The 17,485-nt window shown below is 49.6% G+C and overlaps 1 protein-coding gene across 10 annotated transcripts in view; it reads left to right on the top strand.

The window, feature by feature from the left end:
• The window catches only part of HECTD4 (HECT domain E3 ubiquitin protein ligase 4), a 155,854-nt gene that overhangs the window by 116,256 nt on the left and 22,113 nt on the right, over nt 1-17,485 (top strand). For all 10 annotated transcript variants that reach the window (XM_016149755.2, XM_036221527.1, XM_036221524.1 and 7 more), the window contains 11 exons: nt 1,649-1,812; nt 2,445-2,682; nt 3,438-3,574; nt 4,023-4,149; nt 7,485-7,622; nt 9,085-9,221; nt 10,726-10,886; nt 14,670-14,851; nt 16,013-16,218; nt 16,482-16,612; nt 16,864-17,069. In XM_016149755.2, coding sequence (XP_016005241.1) covers nt 1,649-1,812; nt 2,445-2,682; nt 3,438-3,574; nt 4,023-4,149; nt 7,485-7,622; nt 9,085-9,221; nt 10,726-10,886; nt 14,670-14,851; nt 16,013-16,218; nt 16,482-16,612; nt 16,864-17,069 — 1,827 coding nt within the window. The remainder of the gene's footprint in view (nt 1-1,648; nt 1,813-2,444; nt 2,683-3,437; nt 3,575-4,022; nt 4,150-7,484; nt 7,623-9,084; nt 9,222-10,725; nt 10,887-14,669; nt 14,852-16,012; nt 16,219-16,481; nt 16,613-16,863; nt 17,070-17,485) is intronic.

Here is a 17,485-nt window from a genome sequence, read left to right as displayed (position 1 = left end):
AAATCCTTGTCATCGCTGTCCTGTAGTTTACACTAAATCTGTCATTTATGAGGCCGTTGTCATTTAGAGCCTTCATTTGTTGATTTAGGAGTCACGTTTACTTTTGTTCTTCCATCTTTAGAAAAATCCGAGATTTCGCTTTTCTCTGCAATTTCATCTGAGCAGATAAAAAGCTTCAAAAAGAGAACTCTGCCACTAGCCACGAGCCACTGGTGAAATGTATTATGTACATGCATAGACTTTGCTATGGGTAGCCTAAACGTCTGGCTGAGCTTCAACGAATATTCTGCCCAGATGTGTTACTCACATAGTCAATTCAGTTTGTAAAGTCTAGTCGCCCTCCTTCCTTTTAGCTTCCATGTAAGTAACATGATCTGTCTGGTGATAAATTGGGATGAGTCCTACCCACTCCCGCAGTAGCAAGATACAGGCACTGTCCTCCTGACCTTAGAAGCAGCCAAACATGTTGGCTACTTTTTTTCAGACAGGACATCTTAGCATCATCTCCGATAAAACTGAAGTTGTCACATGTGGTAGATGACCTAGGATGCTTAGACAGGGAATACCAAGCCACTCCACCTAATAGGTGACCTCTCGTAGCTCTCTGAGGGGTAATTTTGCCATCACTCATCCTCAAGGGAACTGCTTGTGAAATTACCCTTTTCTGTGGAGTACAGTGTTTTCAGTTATGGTCAAGTTATGACTCGGAAATAATTTCCTGGCAATTTTTTGCCTCTTATGTTATGGAGCAAACTCTGGTTTCTCTGCTAAGTACTTACGAATATGCTTTGGGCACAAAGAGGGGTGTGGGAAGGGCAGGGGAACCGTAGTCAGGGTTTTTCGTTGCTTTGTTTGATCACATTTTAGTTTTTAAAAAATTTCGGGGCTGGGCCTCAGGCACACATGCCATCCTCTTCTTAGAGAATGTGTCTGTGTGGGAATTGGGAACCCACCCTTTACAGCAGAATCTCAACCCCTGTACCAACACTTCCGGCGTCCATTCATCAGCAGATGCCGAGCATCTCCTGTGCGCGGAGCACTCTCCGCCCCTGGGGATGCCATACTGCACCATGACAAGTCCCTGGCCACAAATTTATTGAGAAAATATGACCTTTTTACCTTTATGCCTTAAGCAATTTTTTTATGTGTCAAAGGAGAAAGACATATTCCTTTATTTAAAAAATTCATACCGAATGTTGTTATACCTTTGGTTTTGGCTGCCAGGAAAATAAAAGCTAAAATTAAAGTATAATTGTAGTAACTCACTTAACTCAGACACGAGGCGTTTTTTTTTTTCTGTTTTGTTTATTTTGTTCTTTAGATTCCACATATAAGTAAGATCACGTGGTGTTTGATTTTCTCCAACTTATTTCACTTAGCACATAATACCCTCTAGGTCCATAATGTTCTAAGACACTAGGCATTTTTTCTTCTAAACAGTTTCTTTTTAAAATTGTTTATTTCTACCGTTTATATTTTCTTAAATACAATAAATTCATGTCTTTTTTGGACATAATGGCATAAGTAAGTAAAAGCAAAGATAGTCAATGATATGTGGCTTCGTCACACTGTTTGCAATTTGGAAATGTATTTAATAGTAAATAGGAGTGGGGAAAAGTGTCATTTCCTCCCTGTTTTTCTGCCACAGGTGACGTGGCAGGAATTGGCTGGGAGAGAACCGAGGGGACCCCGCCTCCTCCGGGGCAGCCAGCCAAGGGCCGAGTGTACTTCACATACTGCGGGCAGCGCCTCTCGCCGTATCTTGAGGACGTCTCTGGTGGCATGTGGCCTGTGGTTCACATTCAGAAAAAGGCAGGTTGTCTTGCTGGGAAGGAGAACATGCTCCTTAGTAATTTGGATGCTGCTCCACCACGCTGGGGAGGGCGATCTGCTGAGTTTACCCACTGAAGTGCTGATCTCATCGGAAACGCCCCCACAGCACACCCAGAAGCAGTGTTGAATCTGGCACCCACGGCCACTCAAGCCGACACATAAAACTAACCACTACGGTAGGATCGAAAGTCGTAGACTTTATGGAAACAAGTACCAAGCAACTAGGGTCCTCATTACCCTGAAGAAGTGATGTTTGAGTCGGGTCCAGAATATTTACCTGTCTTAACTAGACAAACCTGGAGGAAGGGATGTTCCAGGGGACGGGAAAGCTCGCGCAGTAGCACCAGGTAGAGAGGAGCCGTGTCGGAAACAAGAAAAGTCGCAGTGTCTGAGCAGCAGAGTGCAAGGCGAGGGGCAGCGGGCCGTCTGGTGCTGAGCGCTGAGCACCAGCGTGCGGTTACGCCGGCCCCTCGGCCCGGTGTCACATGTCGTCCCATAGCCGGGGCTGTTTTCAGGTTTGATGGTCAGTGAGGTTCACCCCAGGGTGCTAAAAATAGATAAGCAATCCAGCCAGCCTAAGTCCTTTCAAACCTTTTATTTGATCTTTCCAGAACACCAAGACTCGCGCTAACTTTGGCTCTCGGCCATTTGCCTACGCCGAAGGGCAGGCCCACCGCAACGCCGCCGACCTGTGCACTGACCTGGCGGAAGAGATCAGTGCTAATTTCGAGGCCCTGCCCTTCGCCATGGCATCTGACAGTGACAACGATGCCGGCACCAGTATTGCATCGGACCCGGGCACTCACGGGCCACCGTGTCGGATTGCAGCTGTGGCCACTGCTCAGCAACGTAAGCCGCCGCCTCCCCGGTCCCCAGTGCCTCCGGGGAATGCGCATGCCGATGCTCCTAGAAATCCGTTTAACTTGGGCTCGCTCTGGTGCCCACTGGGAACGGGGTAACCAGCCCAGCGACAGGAAACGGGGATCAGGAGGACGCAAGGCAGACTGGACAGTGCCTTGCCCACATACAGGAAGCCCGCCACTGCTCGGTGCCAGGGGACTGTGGCCATGTGGACATGCAAGTCCGAAAGAGTGTCCACTTCTTATAAGACAGCTGAAAACCCCAGAATTTTATATGAAATCTCACAATTTTAAAATGTTAATTTCTTAAATTGCATTAGAACCGAAGTCATCAAAGAATGATAAAATGCTGATTGTGGGTATACACGTGTGCACTAAAATGCTTTCCTGATTATTTGAAAAGTTTCATAATCAAATTGAATAAAATTGAACTAAAGATACCTGCAGGCCATATGGGGCCCGTAGGAGACAGGTTTGCAAACTGTCTTAAAAGGTGCTTATGATGAAGAACTTTCCAAATCCTTCTCTTGAGTTAAAGGAATTATTCCCATGAAAACCGTTGCAGGACTCAGGGTAATTATAAATGATTAGTTATTCCTTGGCTCTGCACTTGAAAATCCCTACAAGTACTAGGAGTCTTCTGTCCTGCAAATTAAGAGAATACAGGTTGCCCAGCGATGAGAAGTTCGTGACTTTTCCGGTCTATTCTTGCCTAGAATTCACAGTCATTGTGCTTTGTTACAGAATACGACAGTGACACTTCCTGTCATTACAAAGTAGAGCTCAGCTATGAGAATTTCATCACCTCTGGCCCAGACCCCCACCCACCTCCCATTGCAGACGATGAAAGTGATGACGACGACGACGATGACATCCCACAGGTAGGAGACCTGCAGCATTCACTTAGCGCCCCGGTGCCCAGGACAAGCCACGAGGAATGATTTTGATCTGAGTGTGCAAGGCTGGAAATGTTAGGCATTGAGTTATGTCACTGGGTTTGAACAGTGACTCCGGAGTGTTCATTTGCCGAAACCATTCATCAATAGCAATAGCCATCGGGTTCTTTTGCCCAGGACCAGCTCAGGTGTTGGAGAAATGAAACACTTTGATGTAACTCAGCAGTAAAGTTGGCTTTAGGGGGCAGAGAAGGGCTTGCCCCAGTCCTTCCCTGGAGCCCCAGGTGTGTTCAGTTGGGTGGTCCACACGGCGTGTCTCCTCACTGGCATGCGAGTGGGGTGAAGACCTTGGGCGAGAGCTGCACGTCGGGGCAGGACTGACGTCTGCGTGGGGCAGCCCTTCTCTGTTCATGAGTTTGCCTTCTTCTTCCAGGAGGACCACTACGCCCTGCTGGTGAAAGCGTGGGAGACCAAGGTGTTCCCCACCATCCGAAGGCGCTTCCGCAACGAAGCAGAGCGGAAGTCGGGCCTGGACCAGATAAAGGGCGCTTTACAGCTAGGTCCGGTGCTTTGTTTTCCTAAGAAGCTCACTCCGTGATGTGGAGAGACGTGGTTAGGCGACATGCAGGCTGGAAGGGCGGAACGAGGGCTCGCCTGAAGCCGGGCCGAACCTGGCGTTGCCCGTCCGTGCCGTCTCTGAACCCTGCGGTCTTCGCTTTCGCAGCCGGGGTTTTCTGTGCTTGTCGTTGTAACTCGGTGGTGTGGTTGATGGGCTGCTGAAACGAAGCTGGCTTGGTTATTCTAGGAAGCCGGGTGGCCTGTTGGTTAACAGCTTGGGCTCTGAAGTCACAGCCGTGTGACTGTGGGAAGGTTGCTTAACCTTTTCTCATTTGTAGAATGAATGGATCAGCAATGGTAACCACCTCACAGGTATATGAATAAGAAATGTGTCACTACAGATGAAGCTCCTCAGAGCAGTGCCTGGCACGTGGCATCCCCTTAACATAGTTCTCAGCGTCACAGCGATTAATGGTGGTGAGATGTTGTTCTCCCGCTGGCCACAGTTTCTCTAGTGAAGAATGATGCAGAGCGTGACCCCAGACGATGGACTGTTATTGAGCCTTCAGTGTAGATGGCCCATCGCTGTTTTAGGCTTTTCCTCATCTTGTGAAACACATGCTTTTTGAGTTGCAGAAGGGCCTCTTCCCAGCAGGCACAGCTGCCCTTGTGGGGGGACATCGGTTTGACTTGCTGTCACCATTGTGGCGGTCAGAGATGGTATAAAGGTTTAGTTATCGTTCCCAGGTCAGCAGTCTTTTCCTTCTTAACTTCCGTGCTGAGGCTAGGACCAAATAAAGAGAAAAGCCACCAGAGGATCTTTGTTTCTTGGCCACCTATGCTGAGTCCCCGATCTCCAATGATAGCTAAGTAATTCCTTTTTCTCATTGTTGCCAGGACTAATCAGTGTGTGTGTGTGTGTGTGTGTGTGTGTGAGAGAGAGAATATATAATTTATTTCCACGCTTTCTGTGTCCAAAGCTTACACCTGTGACAGTGAATGATCTTGTTTATACTTTACCTGTGGGAATACCCACATGTCCCGTAACATGGTGGGAATGCTTCCTGCTCTTATCAGAGCCCTCTTCCAGCCGATGACCCAAATTCCAGGGCAAATCATTAGTATTCTTCTCCCTGAAGAGTTTCGGGCAGAGGGAGCACACTAGGAAGGCCCGAGGGTGGGGCGAGCAGCAGTGAGACCAGGGGTCAGGGCAGCGGGGAGCAGCCTCAGCAAGGGCTTCGGATTCTAGTCTCTAAAATGAGAAGCCATTGGGGGCTGTCCCTGAAAGAGCAACGTAATCTGATTTAGTAGACCCTACAGTGATAAGATAATTCATTCCTCCCTGTTCATGCTCAACATCTGAGAAGCAAACCAGAAAAACCGTTTCATGTTGTATCAGACTGCAGAACAGATCCTGTCTTGTTTTCCGGTGACTTTCACTGAACAAATATAATGCCAAGCTTGTTAGCCCCGGCCTGAAAGCACCGATGCCGGTCACTGGTTTTCGGAGTGAGGACGGCTTTGTCGCAGTTGCATTTTTATCCAGCCATCGGTTCATTCTCTTGTCTGTGTATGCAACATGCACCTCCCCGGGTCGGGCCCTGTGCTGGGGAATAAGGAATCTTCTGTGGACAAGACCGAGATGGCCCCTTCCCCGAGCGTACACCCTGGTGGGAGCATGGTAACAGTAGGTCCAGAGGCCACAGCGCACGTAACGAGCTACCCAGTCCAGCGCGGCTCCTCCGCCAACACGGGGTTGACGCCAGGACCTGGAGCTAGGTCGGCAACGGCAGGGTCAAGTTTAGAAACGTGACGCGCCATTTGTCGAGGGAGCCTGGTGCTGTTTCCTGCTTCGGGAGGGAGTGAGGAAGGGGGACACGGCAGTGTGAGGATGGACCGCTCCCGTGTGTGACCACGGGCCACTGCGCTGTTATTTCCCGGTAGGTTCTGCTGAAATTAGGATTTCTTTGTTTCTCTGACTGTTCCCAGAGCCATCTTGAATGTCTGTGGCTAAGTATGCCTCCTCCTCCTCTGCTCCCAGTCCAGAGGAGAGAAAGGGTACACGGCATAGCAGAAAATTTGATTATCCAAAGGCACCCGCTGGACCAGAGCCAGACCAGTTGGCCCCTGGCCTTGTGACTCATCCAGAGGTGCCTGTGGCTCCTGACATACCTCTTGGGATCCATCCGTGTGGCCACGGCCAGTCAGCTGAACTATATTAATTTAAACATAAAACATTTGCCTTCCAAATACAGTGCCCTTCCATATAGCCAGTGGCAAAGGCCAAAAGCAGAATAGGGAGACGGCGCATGGTACCCCAGGACCGTCTGTGTGCTGTTTGTGGTTCAGCGTCACGCTCTCCCCGTGTCCCGGATTCCTGCGTGGTAGAGAGCAGACTGTGTTCTCCTCCCTCTCCTCCGCCCCCCCCCCATTCCTCTGGAAAACGTGGCAAGGGCTGCTTTCCATCATCTCCTAACATCAGGCCCCATTCCTTGTTTATTCAGTCTGACGCTGCTTTCTCTAAGCATCCTCCTCGAATTCTCACCCCCGTCTAAACTGTGCTCAGAAAATTGCTGTGCCTTTTCGTTACAGCAAGGCCAGCGAATGCAGGAGTGGTAGAGAAGTGTGAGGACGCCAGGCCTTGTTTAAAAGCAGTTGCTGGCGACACCTTTTGCCCACAACTTCCCAAGCGGGTCGGGAGCTAAGGCAGCCACGGCGAATGGAGGCATCGTGCCCCCCCTCTCTGTACTCCCTACAGCGCCATTTTTTCCCGGGCTTTGGACATTTATCCGCCTGGTTTATTGATTAACAGTGGCCATTGCCGTTGAACAGAACCATGTGTCCTCATTCCGAGAAGAACAGCAGCAGGTTCCAGTACTGGATAGAGACATCTCGCTCTGTGTTAAATAAGCAACATGTGTTTGTTGTAGTAAAAATCAAACTCAGTACAAAAAAGTATTAGGTAGGAAAAAAATATTCCCTTCACTCGTTCTTACTCTCCATTCGTTCCACCATTTGTTCTTTTGACTTTGCCTGAAATGAAATGATCGCATAATAACATACCATCATTTAACAACCATTCCGTATTGACGAATGCGTTCGTTGTTTTAGGCTTGTGTTCAGTTTTCCTGCAGAGCTTCAGGGAGTGTTCTTGTACCTTCGTACGCTCTTAAACTTGGTAGAGAGCGCACAGTTACCCTCTCCAAAAGGCCGCATGCTCTCACAGTGGCGTTCGAGAGGTCCTCTTATCTCTTCGTTCTAGGTGTGAGTCAGTGGCATGGTCGATGTGAAGGTCACGTACTCTCCAGCAAGTTACTCGTGCTGTTCTCTCTTTCAGGCATGGTGGACATCGCCCGGCAGACAGTTGAATTCCTGTACGAGGAGAACGGTGGCATCCCAAGAGACCTCTATCTTCCCACCATCGAGGACATCAAAGACGAAGCAAACAAGTTCACGATTGATAAAGTTCGAAAAGGTTTTTGCTTTCCCCCTTACTTCTCCTGTGAAACTTTCTGTGAAATGAGACATTGTGTTTTCCCAATCATGACCATGAGCGAAGCAGCTGCTGGCTCTCCCGGGTCATTCTCCTTACTCTGAGTGATGTGACCTCTTCCAGGCTCTCCCATTTGAAGCCATAATGCTTAGACATTTGTCTATCCTCTTGTGTGGTTCCAGAACTCACCAGCATGAGCAGGATGAGACAGGACAGTTATACAAAGAGAGAGAGGGGTGGGCGGAAGGTTCCAGACAGGCCTGGCTGCTGAGCTAATAAACCATGAATATGTGGTTATATTGTGCTTTTTAGAGTTTTAACAGAATGTGTTTATTCTTTTGATTAATTATCACATATTTTGAGGAAATGAAAATATAGGAAAACATAAAAAAGAATTTAAAACCACTCGTTAGACCTTCACAAAAATATTTGACCATCATGGGCAGGGCAAAGAATATATTTTTTCTTTTTTCTTTTCTTTTGAGGTCTAATTCACATACCATAAAATTCACCCTTTTAAAGTATACAATTTAGAAGTATTAGTATATTTACAAAATTGTGCAGCCACCAAACCATTGTCTCTAATTCAAGAACGTTTTCTTCCCTCCAGAAGAAATCCTGTACCCTTACCGCTCCCCATTCCTCCCTCCCTTTAGGCCCTGGCAACAATTAATCTACTTTCCATCTCTATGGATTTACTTGTTCCGTACACTTCATATGAATAGACTCATACAACACGTGGTCTTTTGTGTCTGGCCCCTTTCAAGTAGCATAATTTTTCAAGATTCATCCATGCTGTAGCATGTGTTGGTACTTCATTCCTTTTTTTATGACAAAATAACATTCCATTATGTGGATAATACCCCATTATGTTTATCCATTCATCAGCTGATGGGCACTTGGACTGTTTCTACCTTTTGGGTGTTAGGAGTAATGCTCTGAACACGAGGGTTTAAGTTTTTGTGTGGACCTGTGTTTTCACTTCTCTTGTCCGTAAGTAAGAGTGGGATTCTGAAGTGACTACACTGTTTTACGTTCCCATCGGCAGTGCACGAGGGTTCCGGTTCCTCCGCATCCTTATCAGCACTCACCGTCGTCCATCTTTTCGATCATGACCATCCTAGTGGGTGTGGAGTGGCAACTCGTTGTGGCTTCGACTTGCATTTCCCTGTTGCCTAACGATGTCGAACATCTTTTCACGTGTATCGTTTCATTTCTTTTTGGAGAAATGTTTATTCAGATCCTTTGCCCATTTTTAACTGGCTTACTTGTCTTTTTATTGTTGTATTGTGAGAGTTCATACAACATTTCGTTGTATTATCTTCCAGACCAAGCTGTGTTTCCTTTTTGGTTATAACTGACCTGAGTGTATTGTGAAATGCTGTAGTCTCAACATGATAATGATACTTGCTCCTGAAAAAACTTCTCCATCTGCCCTCCTCAGGTCTCACGGTAGTAACCCGCTCTCCAGACAGCAATAATGTAGCCAGCAGTACAGTTGGAACTGCTCTGCCAAAATTTGCCATCCGAGGGATGCTGAAAACCTTTGGGCTTCATGGAGTCGTCTTAGATGTCGATTCAGTGAGTGCACAGCCTTCTACATGTACTGAGACTTCCATGCCCAGACTCCAAGTACCTTAAAAAGCGATCATACAGATAGATTACTCTTCAGATCAGGGGTGAAGAAACCAAGCTCAGTGCAGTCATACCGGATGATTCGCCTGAGACGAGCCCAGATCAGAGCTGCGAGATTGTACACTCTTAGCTCTCAGCACTGCCGGCTCCTTCAGACCGTGCTGCCTCTGTCTTTCTTTCTGTCAGCCGCGTTCAGACTGTCCCTGCATTATATCTACCCAAGTTCCGAGGGAAAATTCTCTCGTCGTCCTTGATGAATGGATGATCTGCCATTGTCATGGTCGTTACAGGCACAAATCAAAGAAATCGTTTTGTGATTTTGATCACGTCATCTCATTAGTTCTCTCAGCTTCGATTTCCCTACATGTTAAGTGAGCGTATTAAACTAGATCGTGGTTTTCCTCTCTGTGTCGCGGGGCCTTCTCCTGGCGCTCAGCGGGGATCGGGGTGGGGGCAGGGGGGAAAGGAACACAGAAGAAGTTGAGGGCAAAGCTCAGACTTCCTTTCGAAAACGGGGTCCTGTCTGAAAGCTGTGACCGCGCGATCCTAAGGTGGCATACGCATGCTTGCATTCAAGAGGTTTCCCGTGCAAGAAGAACTGATGAGATAATATAGCTCACGTCTAAGAGTCTCTGATAAAGAGATATCTGCCACCACATAGAAAAGCCTTGGTATCCGTCTAGATAGAGACACAGATAATGTTAGGTACCATTCATGATTTGAAATGGAAAGTTTTCCATCTTCAACTGACTCCAGTTTACCAGAACTTAATTTATATCATTAACTTTTTAAGAGAGGCTATTGACTGGTGATTGATTGACTAAGGTGAACCTCCAAGTTGAAAAGTCTATCAGTAATGCCGTTGATCTCCCACCACCTTTTGGCACAGACTCCGATTCTAGTTATCAGAAGGTGTATAGCTAACAGTATTTTTCAGCAATGGAAATGTATGAAAGCAAAAATTAGAAAAATAGAAATTCTGTTGAAGTAATAACTTATTTCTCAAGTAGTTTGATCCCCTTTATTTTAATAATAACCGTTAAGTAAAAATTATGTTGGTATTTGAATCCAGAATGCATATGCATGAGCTTAAGTATTATTTTTCCAACAATAAAATAGAGCTGTCAGATTCCCTCCTTTTATAAAATTAGCACAGAAACAATGAACATACATTTTACCTGGCAACAATATGTGTTGAACTATTACTGAAGTATAGCATTATTCTTTTAAAATTTCTAACTCATGATTACATCAAAGTTCTTAATTTACTGTACCAATAAAATTTGTCAACTAGTATGAAAAAGCTAAGCACGCTCTCAGTACAGCACTCAACCAGCGGCACGCTGCTCTAAAACTTTGGTTTTATATACATAATATATATTTTTTAAAACTCGGGGAAGAAAAGTCAGTGCTTAAAAAAATAAGTAGACATTTCCTTTTACGATTGCAGGTAAATGAGTTGGTGCAGGTAGAAACGTACCTCCGAAGTGAGGGTGTGCTGGTCCGATACTGGTATCCTATCGACATGTTGGAAAGGCCCCCGGCCGGCTACCGCAGGACGGCCACCAATGGGCTGGTCACCCTGGACAACACGAACCTTCAAATTCACAGGTAAATTTTGATCCCTTCTCTCCAGCACGTCACAGAAATCCTCTCACTGTTTACCACACGTGCCAGTCACTGTTGACAAGAAGGCTTTCCCTTCGAAGCTGAGCGTTAGAAGGAGCTAGTAAAGGTAACGGCAAAATCGCAGAAGCCGGGAAGAAAAGGCGCAGGATTCAGTACCGCGTGCGCCATGCTGTGAGCCGGAGGGCTTGGGGCGTGGCTGGAGATTTGGCGAGTGTTTTCAGTTATGAAGAGCAGAGCAAGTCAGGAGGAGCTCAGCCAGAGGGTGCCCAGCGCTGCGCACAGCGGCCCGTTTCTGTCACGCCGACGTGGCGTTCCTCCAGGCCGGTCCTGTGTGCGCACTGTCCCGGGAGTCTAAGGGGTCACGCGCCTGCCCCTGGCTTAGAACCCAGAGGTCGGGCGAAATTTCCTCACGTGTACCTGTGAATTATTTCTTTTGGTTTTAAAAATTTGGGTAGCAATTCAGAGGAAAATGCAATGGTAAATGGAGTTCTCTGATAAAAGTTCCCATAAACTGTTTCTCACACTAGTCATCCATTCGCATCAGCGTCTCTCATTATGTTAATATTGAACCAACGTGGGTGACTCTCCAGCTTAGACCTCTGACTGGAGACCTCTGACTGGAACTCCAGATGCACAAATCCGGCTGACTCTGTGCCGTCTCCATTCTGATACACGAATCACCCCATTTGGATGGTCTGAAGTTCAACGTAAAAATCAAATTAACAGGACCAAAATAGGCCACACTGGGCGCTGGCGTCGCCTAGACAGACAGAGGATGGCAAGGGCAGGGGGCCGCAGGGCAGTGTCATGCTCGTGTCTTCGGTAGGAGTCGTCACAGTCGTCCAGCAGTTCCGGGGCTGGTCCCTGACCCCACCCAGCCAAGCGACAGCCCAGGTGTGTGAGGGACGGGCTCCACATGGCAGCGTTCACGTGGAGGCTGAGCAGCCGCATGCCCCAAGTAGAAGCCAGAGTCTTTTGTAACAGTTCCACAGGCACAGTCTCTAGGCATTCCAGCAAGGGTCTCCGTACCCCAGGAAGTGTGCGAATCCACAACCCACCGAGAACACTCTTTTGGGCCTTCCCCGCCAGACACAGCCTGCCAGCTGGGAGTCGCTTTGACCATAAGCCGTGTGCCTGGTGGTATTGCTGACATTCTGCTTTTGCCAAGTTTCCAGAACAAAGCTGAAAACAGGTTAACCGGGGTCAATTGTTAAGTAGAGAGGGAAGGAGCTCTGTTGGCCTTTTACCCAGAGATAATCTCATAGGCACCTAAAATGTAGCCTATGAGGCAGAATCTGGATTTCCTCCCAAATGCATCCTTCACTGGTCTTTCCATACCTATAAGAGGGCCGCGAGTCATCCTTTTTCCTTACTATCTCTTGCGACCTTTCAGCGAGTCCTGTTGACTCTTCCTCCAGAGTATGTCCCCACTCTCTATATGTGTCCATTTCTGCCACCACCCCCCTAGGCTAGGCCTCAGCTCTCTCTTCTCCCCACAGCAACCAGGGCGAGCTTTTGGAAACAAATCAGATCCTTCACCTTTCTCCTCTAAGTCAATCCTTCCCTTGGCTTTGCAGTTCCCTTGGTGTAGAGTCAAACCCTTAACCCGGCTCACGAAACCCTGCGTGCGCCGGAGCCTCTTTCTCCAGCGTAGTCCCCTTCGGCCGCGCTGGCCTTTCGGTTCCTCTCGCACACTCAGCTCGGGGCTTCCTCAGCGTGTCTGTGTACGCTGTTCCCTCTGCCTGGAATGCTTTGCGCAGAACTGTGCTCATTCTTGTCATTCAGATCTCAGTGAATATGTCACCTTTCCAAGAGGCCTTGTCTTACTATCTAAAGTCGGCATGCAGTCACACGTTGTCAAAACACTATTTTGTTACTTCTCTTCCAGGACCTGATATTTTTGCTTATTTTTTAAAAAATGTATCATGGTCTCCTCCCTCTAGAATGTAAGCTTCCTGAAAGCAGAGACTTCGATTCTCAGCCAGAGCCCCCAGTGCTCACATTACAGACTCAAAATAATTGTTGAAAAGGACCCTAAACATGATACTGTTGAAGGTTATAGAGCTTTATTGACTAAGCCTTTCAGTCTTGTTTTTAGCAAACGTCTCACATAGATGAAACCTACTGACTACTGACTAGCAACTGGGAGAAAAGGCGAGAAAGTGCTTTGTAGGGTCAGGTCAGACTACGGGTGTAGGATGTTTGTTCTCGGTATCAATGCAGTAACCTTGGTGTTGGGAGAAATGTGAAACGTGCCATACAGCTTTGATTGATTAATAAAGTAATTTCCGGTCCTAGTACGGATTTTCATCACAGGTACACTTTGTCTGAAGCACTAACATGAGTTTGAGAAAGAGCTTTAAAAAACGAAGGGGCGGAGAGCTCATTAGCGGCAGGGTGCAGTAGGGCTTCCAGGGGGCCCAGCGCCATCTCGTTCCAGCTTTGTCCTGGCAACTTCAGCCCGAGAAGCCAGAGGAGGAAGCCACGGGGAGTCTGTGGGGAGTCGGCCTTCACGTCCAGACCTCAGCTGCTTGGCCGCCCCGATCCCGCGAGCTGTGCGTGTGTCGTCAGGGTGGCCTTCAGCGAGGGAGGAGACAGGTGGAGTCGGTCTGTTTTAGTATCTGGCACAAGAACATTACCGACTGGTAGGGATGAGAAGGAACCCACCCAAAATGCAGCGTCTTCTCTATTTTTATCTTCATAGCTAGACACACTCCCAGCGGTTATATATTGGGTTGTTTCTTTAAATGCCATTACACCCAAATGTGATTCATGATAGACCAGCATTAAATTTAATTCGGGTCACAGGCAATATCGGACAAGCCCTGTGGGCTCCGAGTGGGTTTTATGCCGAGGCTTTATAGAAACAATAGGGCTGCTTCTTTAGTTAAATACTCAATACCAGGAGATTTTTAATTATGGTGATTAGCTAATAAATACAGGGAGCCTTCCCTGTGCTTGGTATTTAGCTAGATCAGATTCCTCACCAAGAGATGTTAATTCCAAGTGAGACCTGCATAGTCAAGGCGAATGCCAGTTACTTCATGAATTCCTCACATTAAAAGTGCCCACAGTGAATTTTTACAATCGCTTTATCTAGCTAGGTATGCCACATATCAGACGGTTCACCTGTTTGAAGTTTACAAGTCAGTGGTTTTTAGTATATTCACAGTTTTGCAGCCGTCTCCACAATCAATTGGGGAACATTTTCATCCCCCCAAGAAGAAACTCCACACCCATTATCAGGTTCTGTTCTGCTGTCCCCTAACTCAACTGCCAGTCTATGTCCTGTTTCTATGGGTTTCCCTAATCCTGGACAGTCCGTATAAATAGAACCGGAGAATGCGTGGCCCGTGTGTCTGGCTCCTTTCACTCGGCATCACGTCTTCAGGGTTTGTCCATGTCATGGCACGTGTCAGTTCCTCAATCCTCTACTGCTGAATGAGATGGACATTTGGGTTGTTCGTGCCCTCTGGCTAGGCATCATGCTGCTATGAACATACACACACAAGTTTTTGAACATGGATTTTCATTCCCTTTTCCACAGTGGCTTTTTGAATTGAGAAAATCCGAACGTAACTAAATGTGGCTTTTTGCTTAAAGCAGAGGTGACTAGCTTGGAGCACAGAACACGGGGCCAGAGGAGAAGCCTGAGGCATGTCCTTGCCCTTCGGAGGTCTGCAGCCGGCCCAGTGCACGGGCCGGAGCTGGGTTAGGGCTGGGCCGGGCTAGGTGCTCAGCGGTCCCCCGCCTTCTCCCTTGCAGAGAGCTGCTGCGATGTGAGGCGGCGCTGGCCCGGCTGTACTGCCGCATGGCTCTGCTGAACATCTTCGCCCCCAAGCTGCCTCACTTATTTACCCGCCTCTTCCACATCCCTGCCATCCGGGACATTACCCTGGAGCACCTACAGCTGCTGTCCAATCAGCTCCTCGCACCGCCCCTCCCAGGTAAGGCTTGGCCTCGCCCCTGAGCCCGCCCGGGGAGGCACAGACCCAAGAGTGAGTCAGGCCCCCAGCGGGGGTGGCACTTAGCATTGTGGCCACAATGCGGCCGTCCACGCCATCCACGTGGGGGGTTCAAGCACAGCGCCTTTAGGTCGCAGGGATAAAGCGTGCCGAAGAGCCACGGTGGTCTTGGCACTGCTTCTCACTCTGAAAAACCTGAGCGTGACACTCCCTCTAGTCGTCAGTCTACTAAGCATTCGTTGAGCTTCCCAAACTAATTGTGGATCAAGGAAAGGTAAGTGCGGTTTATGAAGGCTGGCCTCCGCTCCGTCGCCTCAGACGCTCCGCTTGTCGCTGTCGAGAAAGGGATTGTGTCCCTGTTACCAAGCCCTCCTGAGCGACACATTGCGACTCCCGGCGCTGTTTAAGGGGCCAGCGTGTACTCGCCGACCTCGGGGCCGTGGGGTGCTGTGTTTGCTCCCCCGGAGAGCACTAAGTGGCGAAGCTGCTTAGCCAGGTCAGGACTGAAGGCGCCCTCTGTCTTCCTCAGACGCCTCGGCCGCCAGCCTGCTCCCCTTGACCTCCTAGCAGCTGGGATGGGAGCAAAAGGTGGGAAGGGAGGTGGCGTCCTGAGCTTAGCGGACACCTCGCAGCTCTGGGGTCCTGGCCGGCGCGTGTGTCCGAGCTACGCCTCCGCTGGCCCAGCTCAGCGCCCGAGGTTCTCTCGCCCACCGAAGGACTTGGGGGCGCCAGCACACACTGGAAACCCTCAAAGAGCCTGTGGAAGCCTCTTTGCCACAGTGACCCGCCACCTTCTTTCCAAGCCCCGCTCAGCCACCCTGGGTGCCCCTCGGTGCAGCTCAGGGTGGGCCGGGGCCACCCAGTAAGTCGGGCTCCGGGAACCCTGAATCCGAGCAGCTCCACTTCTGCTCGAGCCTCCATAAGGTTTTCTTTTAGGAATTAATTTTGCTGCTTAAAATTCGAAGACCACTGATCCCCTGAATGCCTCCCACCCCGGCATCTGACCGTGATGACGTCTCTTATCCCAGACACGTCCAATCTAGGCCGTCCGGGTCGTGCGGACGGTCTGTTCACTGTTGCTCCGGCTCCCTCCGCCCTTGGCCGCTGTGGTTCTGGTAACTCAGGGTCCCTTCCTGCCCCCAGACGGCACCATCAGCTCCAGCTCCATCCTGCTGGCGCAATCCCTGCAGCACTGCGTCCGCTCCCAGACCTGCTCGGCCACAGACCTCTTCTACCAGGGCGGCTCCCGGACGCTGAGAGAGTGGCTCGGCGTGGCCATCACGCGGACGCTGCACCAGGGCGAGGACAGCCTCCTGGAGCTGACGAAGCAGATCTGCTCTTTCCTGCAGGTAAAAGGCTGCAGCCCGAGGGCCCTCGACTGGGAATCCGGGTCTCCATCAGGTGGCTTTCGGGCTTGCTAACAATGACACCCTTCCTTCTCCTGCGCCGGTCTCCTCTTCGATGCTCTCCTGCCCTGTCCCACCGTAGTGTCCTTCCTCCGGAGCGCTTTCTTGTCCCCCCGGCCCTGGCAGTGTATGTGTTGGCTGCGTCCTCGACCGGGGTCTGCGCCCCTGAGCTGAGCCCGCGGCTGTCCCTGTTACTGTCTCTGCAGACAGCGCCAGAGCAGTTCCCCTCCGAAGAGTTTCCCATTTCCGAGTCCAAGGTCAACCTGGACGTGACCTTCCCTGGGGCGGCTTTCGTCGTGGTGTCTTGCAAAGAAAGTCAGTCGGGATTTCGCAAAGAGTAAGTCGCCCGGAGGGGAGCGATGGGGAGAGAAAAGCGAAGTGGATTCTGGTGAAACCGATGGAAGAAAAACTGAAAAATTTTTTTTCTTTAATGATTACGATACTTGAAAATAATTTACAGTTCTTCCCGTATCTCCATATTTTGGGAATCAGCCTTCGTAAAGAATGACCTTCTGAAACGTGGTGGGGGCGACGTCGGCGCGCCCGGCTCTCACCCGCCTCCTGACGCAGCCCGTCCCTCCTCCTCAGCTCCTCCCTGTACAAGGCGCCGTGGGCGCGCGTGCTCGTGTACGGGCTCGGCCACAAGGTGAAGCGGAACGGCCAGCTGAACCTCATCGAGGCCGTCTGCTACCCGCGGGACGCGTCTCCGGCCAACACCGGGCTCACGCCGCCTCCCACCACCAACCAGTACCCTTCCGTGATCCTCTCCACAGACAAGGTCCACATCAAACTGGGTAAATCCTGACTAGCTCGTGGTAACAAGAGCAGCTCGAAGTCATCCTTTGCTTTCCTTTTCAATGATAGAAAAGGTTTTGTACCTCGTACCTTGCTGTGGTCCAATTTCCTACGGGTAAAGAATGGGACTGCTCGGGGCGGTGGATTTTAGACGAATTGGATCAAAAGAGCGTGTGTCCTGCCCAGGTGAGGCCTGGCAGGTGCTGCCCAGACCCCGGTGGGGGTTTCCTGTCCTTGCGCAGTGTGTGCGGGGACACCTGTAGCTTAGGTTGACGCGAACAGAGCAGTCTCGCCAGTTAGCTGTGATAATCCCAGCGGCCTTTCCTCAAGTCCTCGTTAAAACCAGCTTCTCGGGTGTGATGTGGCTCCCTGGGGCGTGGGCCTCCCATGAGCCTCTGCTCCCTCCCACCCCCCA

Source organism: Rousettus aegyptiacus, unplaced genomic scaffold (genome assembly GCF_014176215.1).
Source record: "Rousettus aegyptiacus isolate mRouAeg1 unplaced genomic scaffold, mRouAeg1.p scaffold_m13_p_5, whole genome shotgun sequence".
Taxonomy (NCBI): Eukaryota; Metazoa; Chordata; class Mammalia; order Chiroptera; family Pteropodidae; genus Rousettus; species Rousettus aegyptiacus.
The sequence above is the reverse complement of the archived record's forward strand: the minus strand, read 5'-3'. Positions and strand labels throughout refer to the sequence as shown.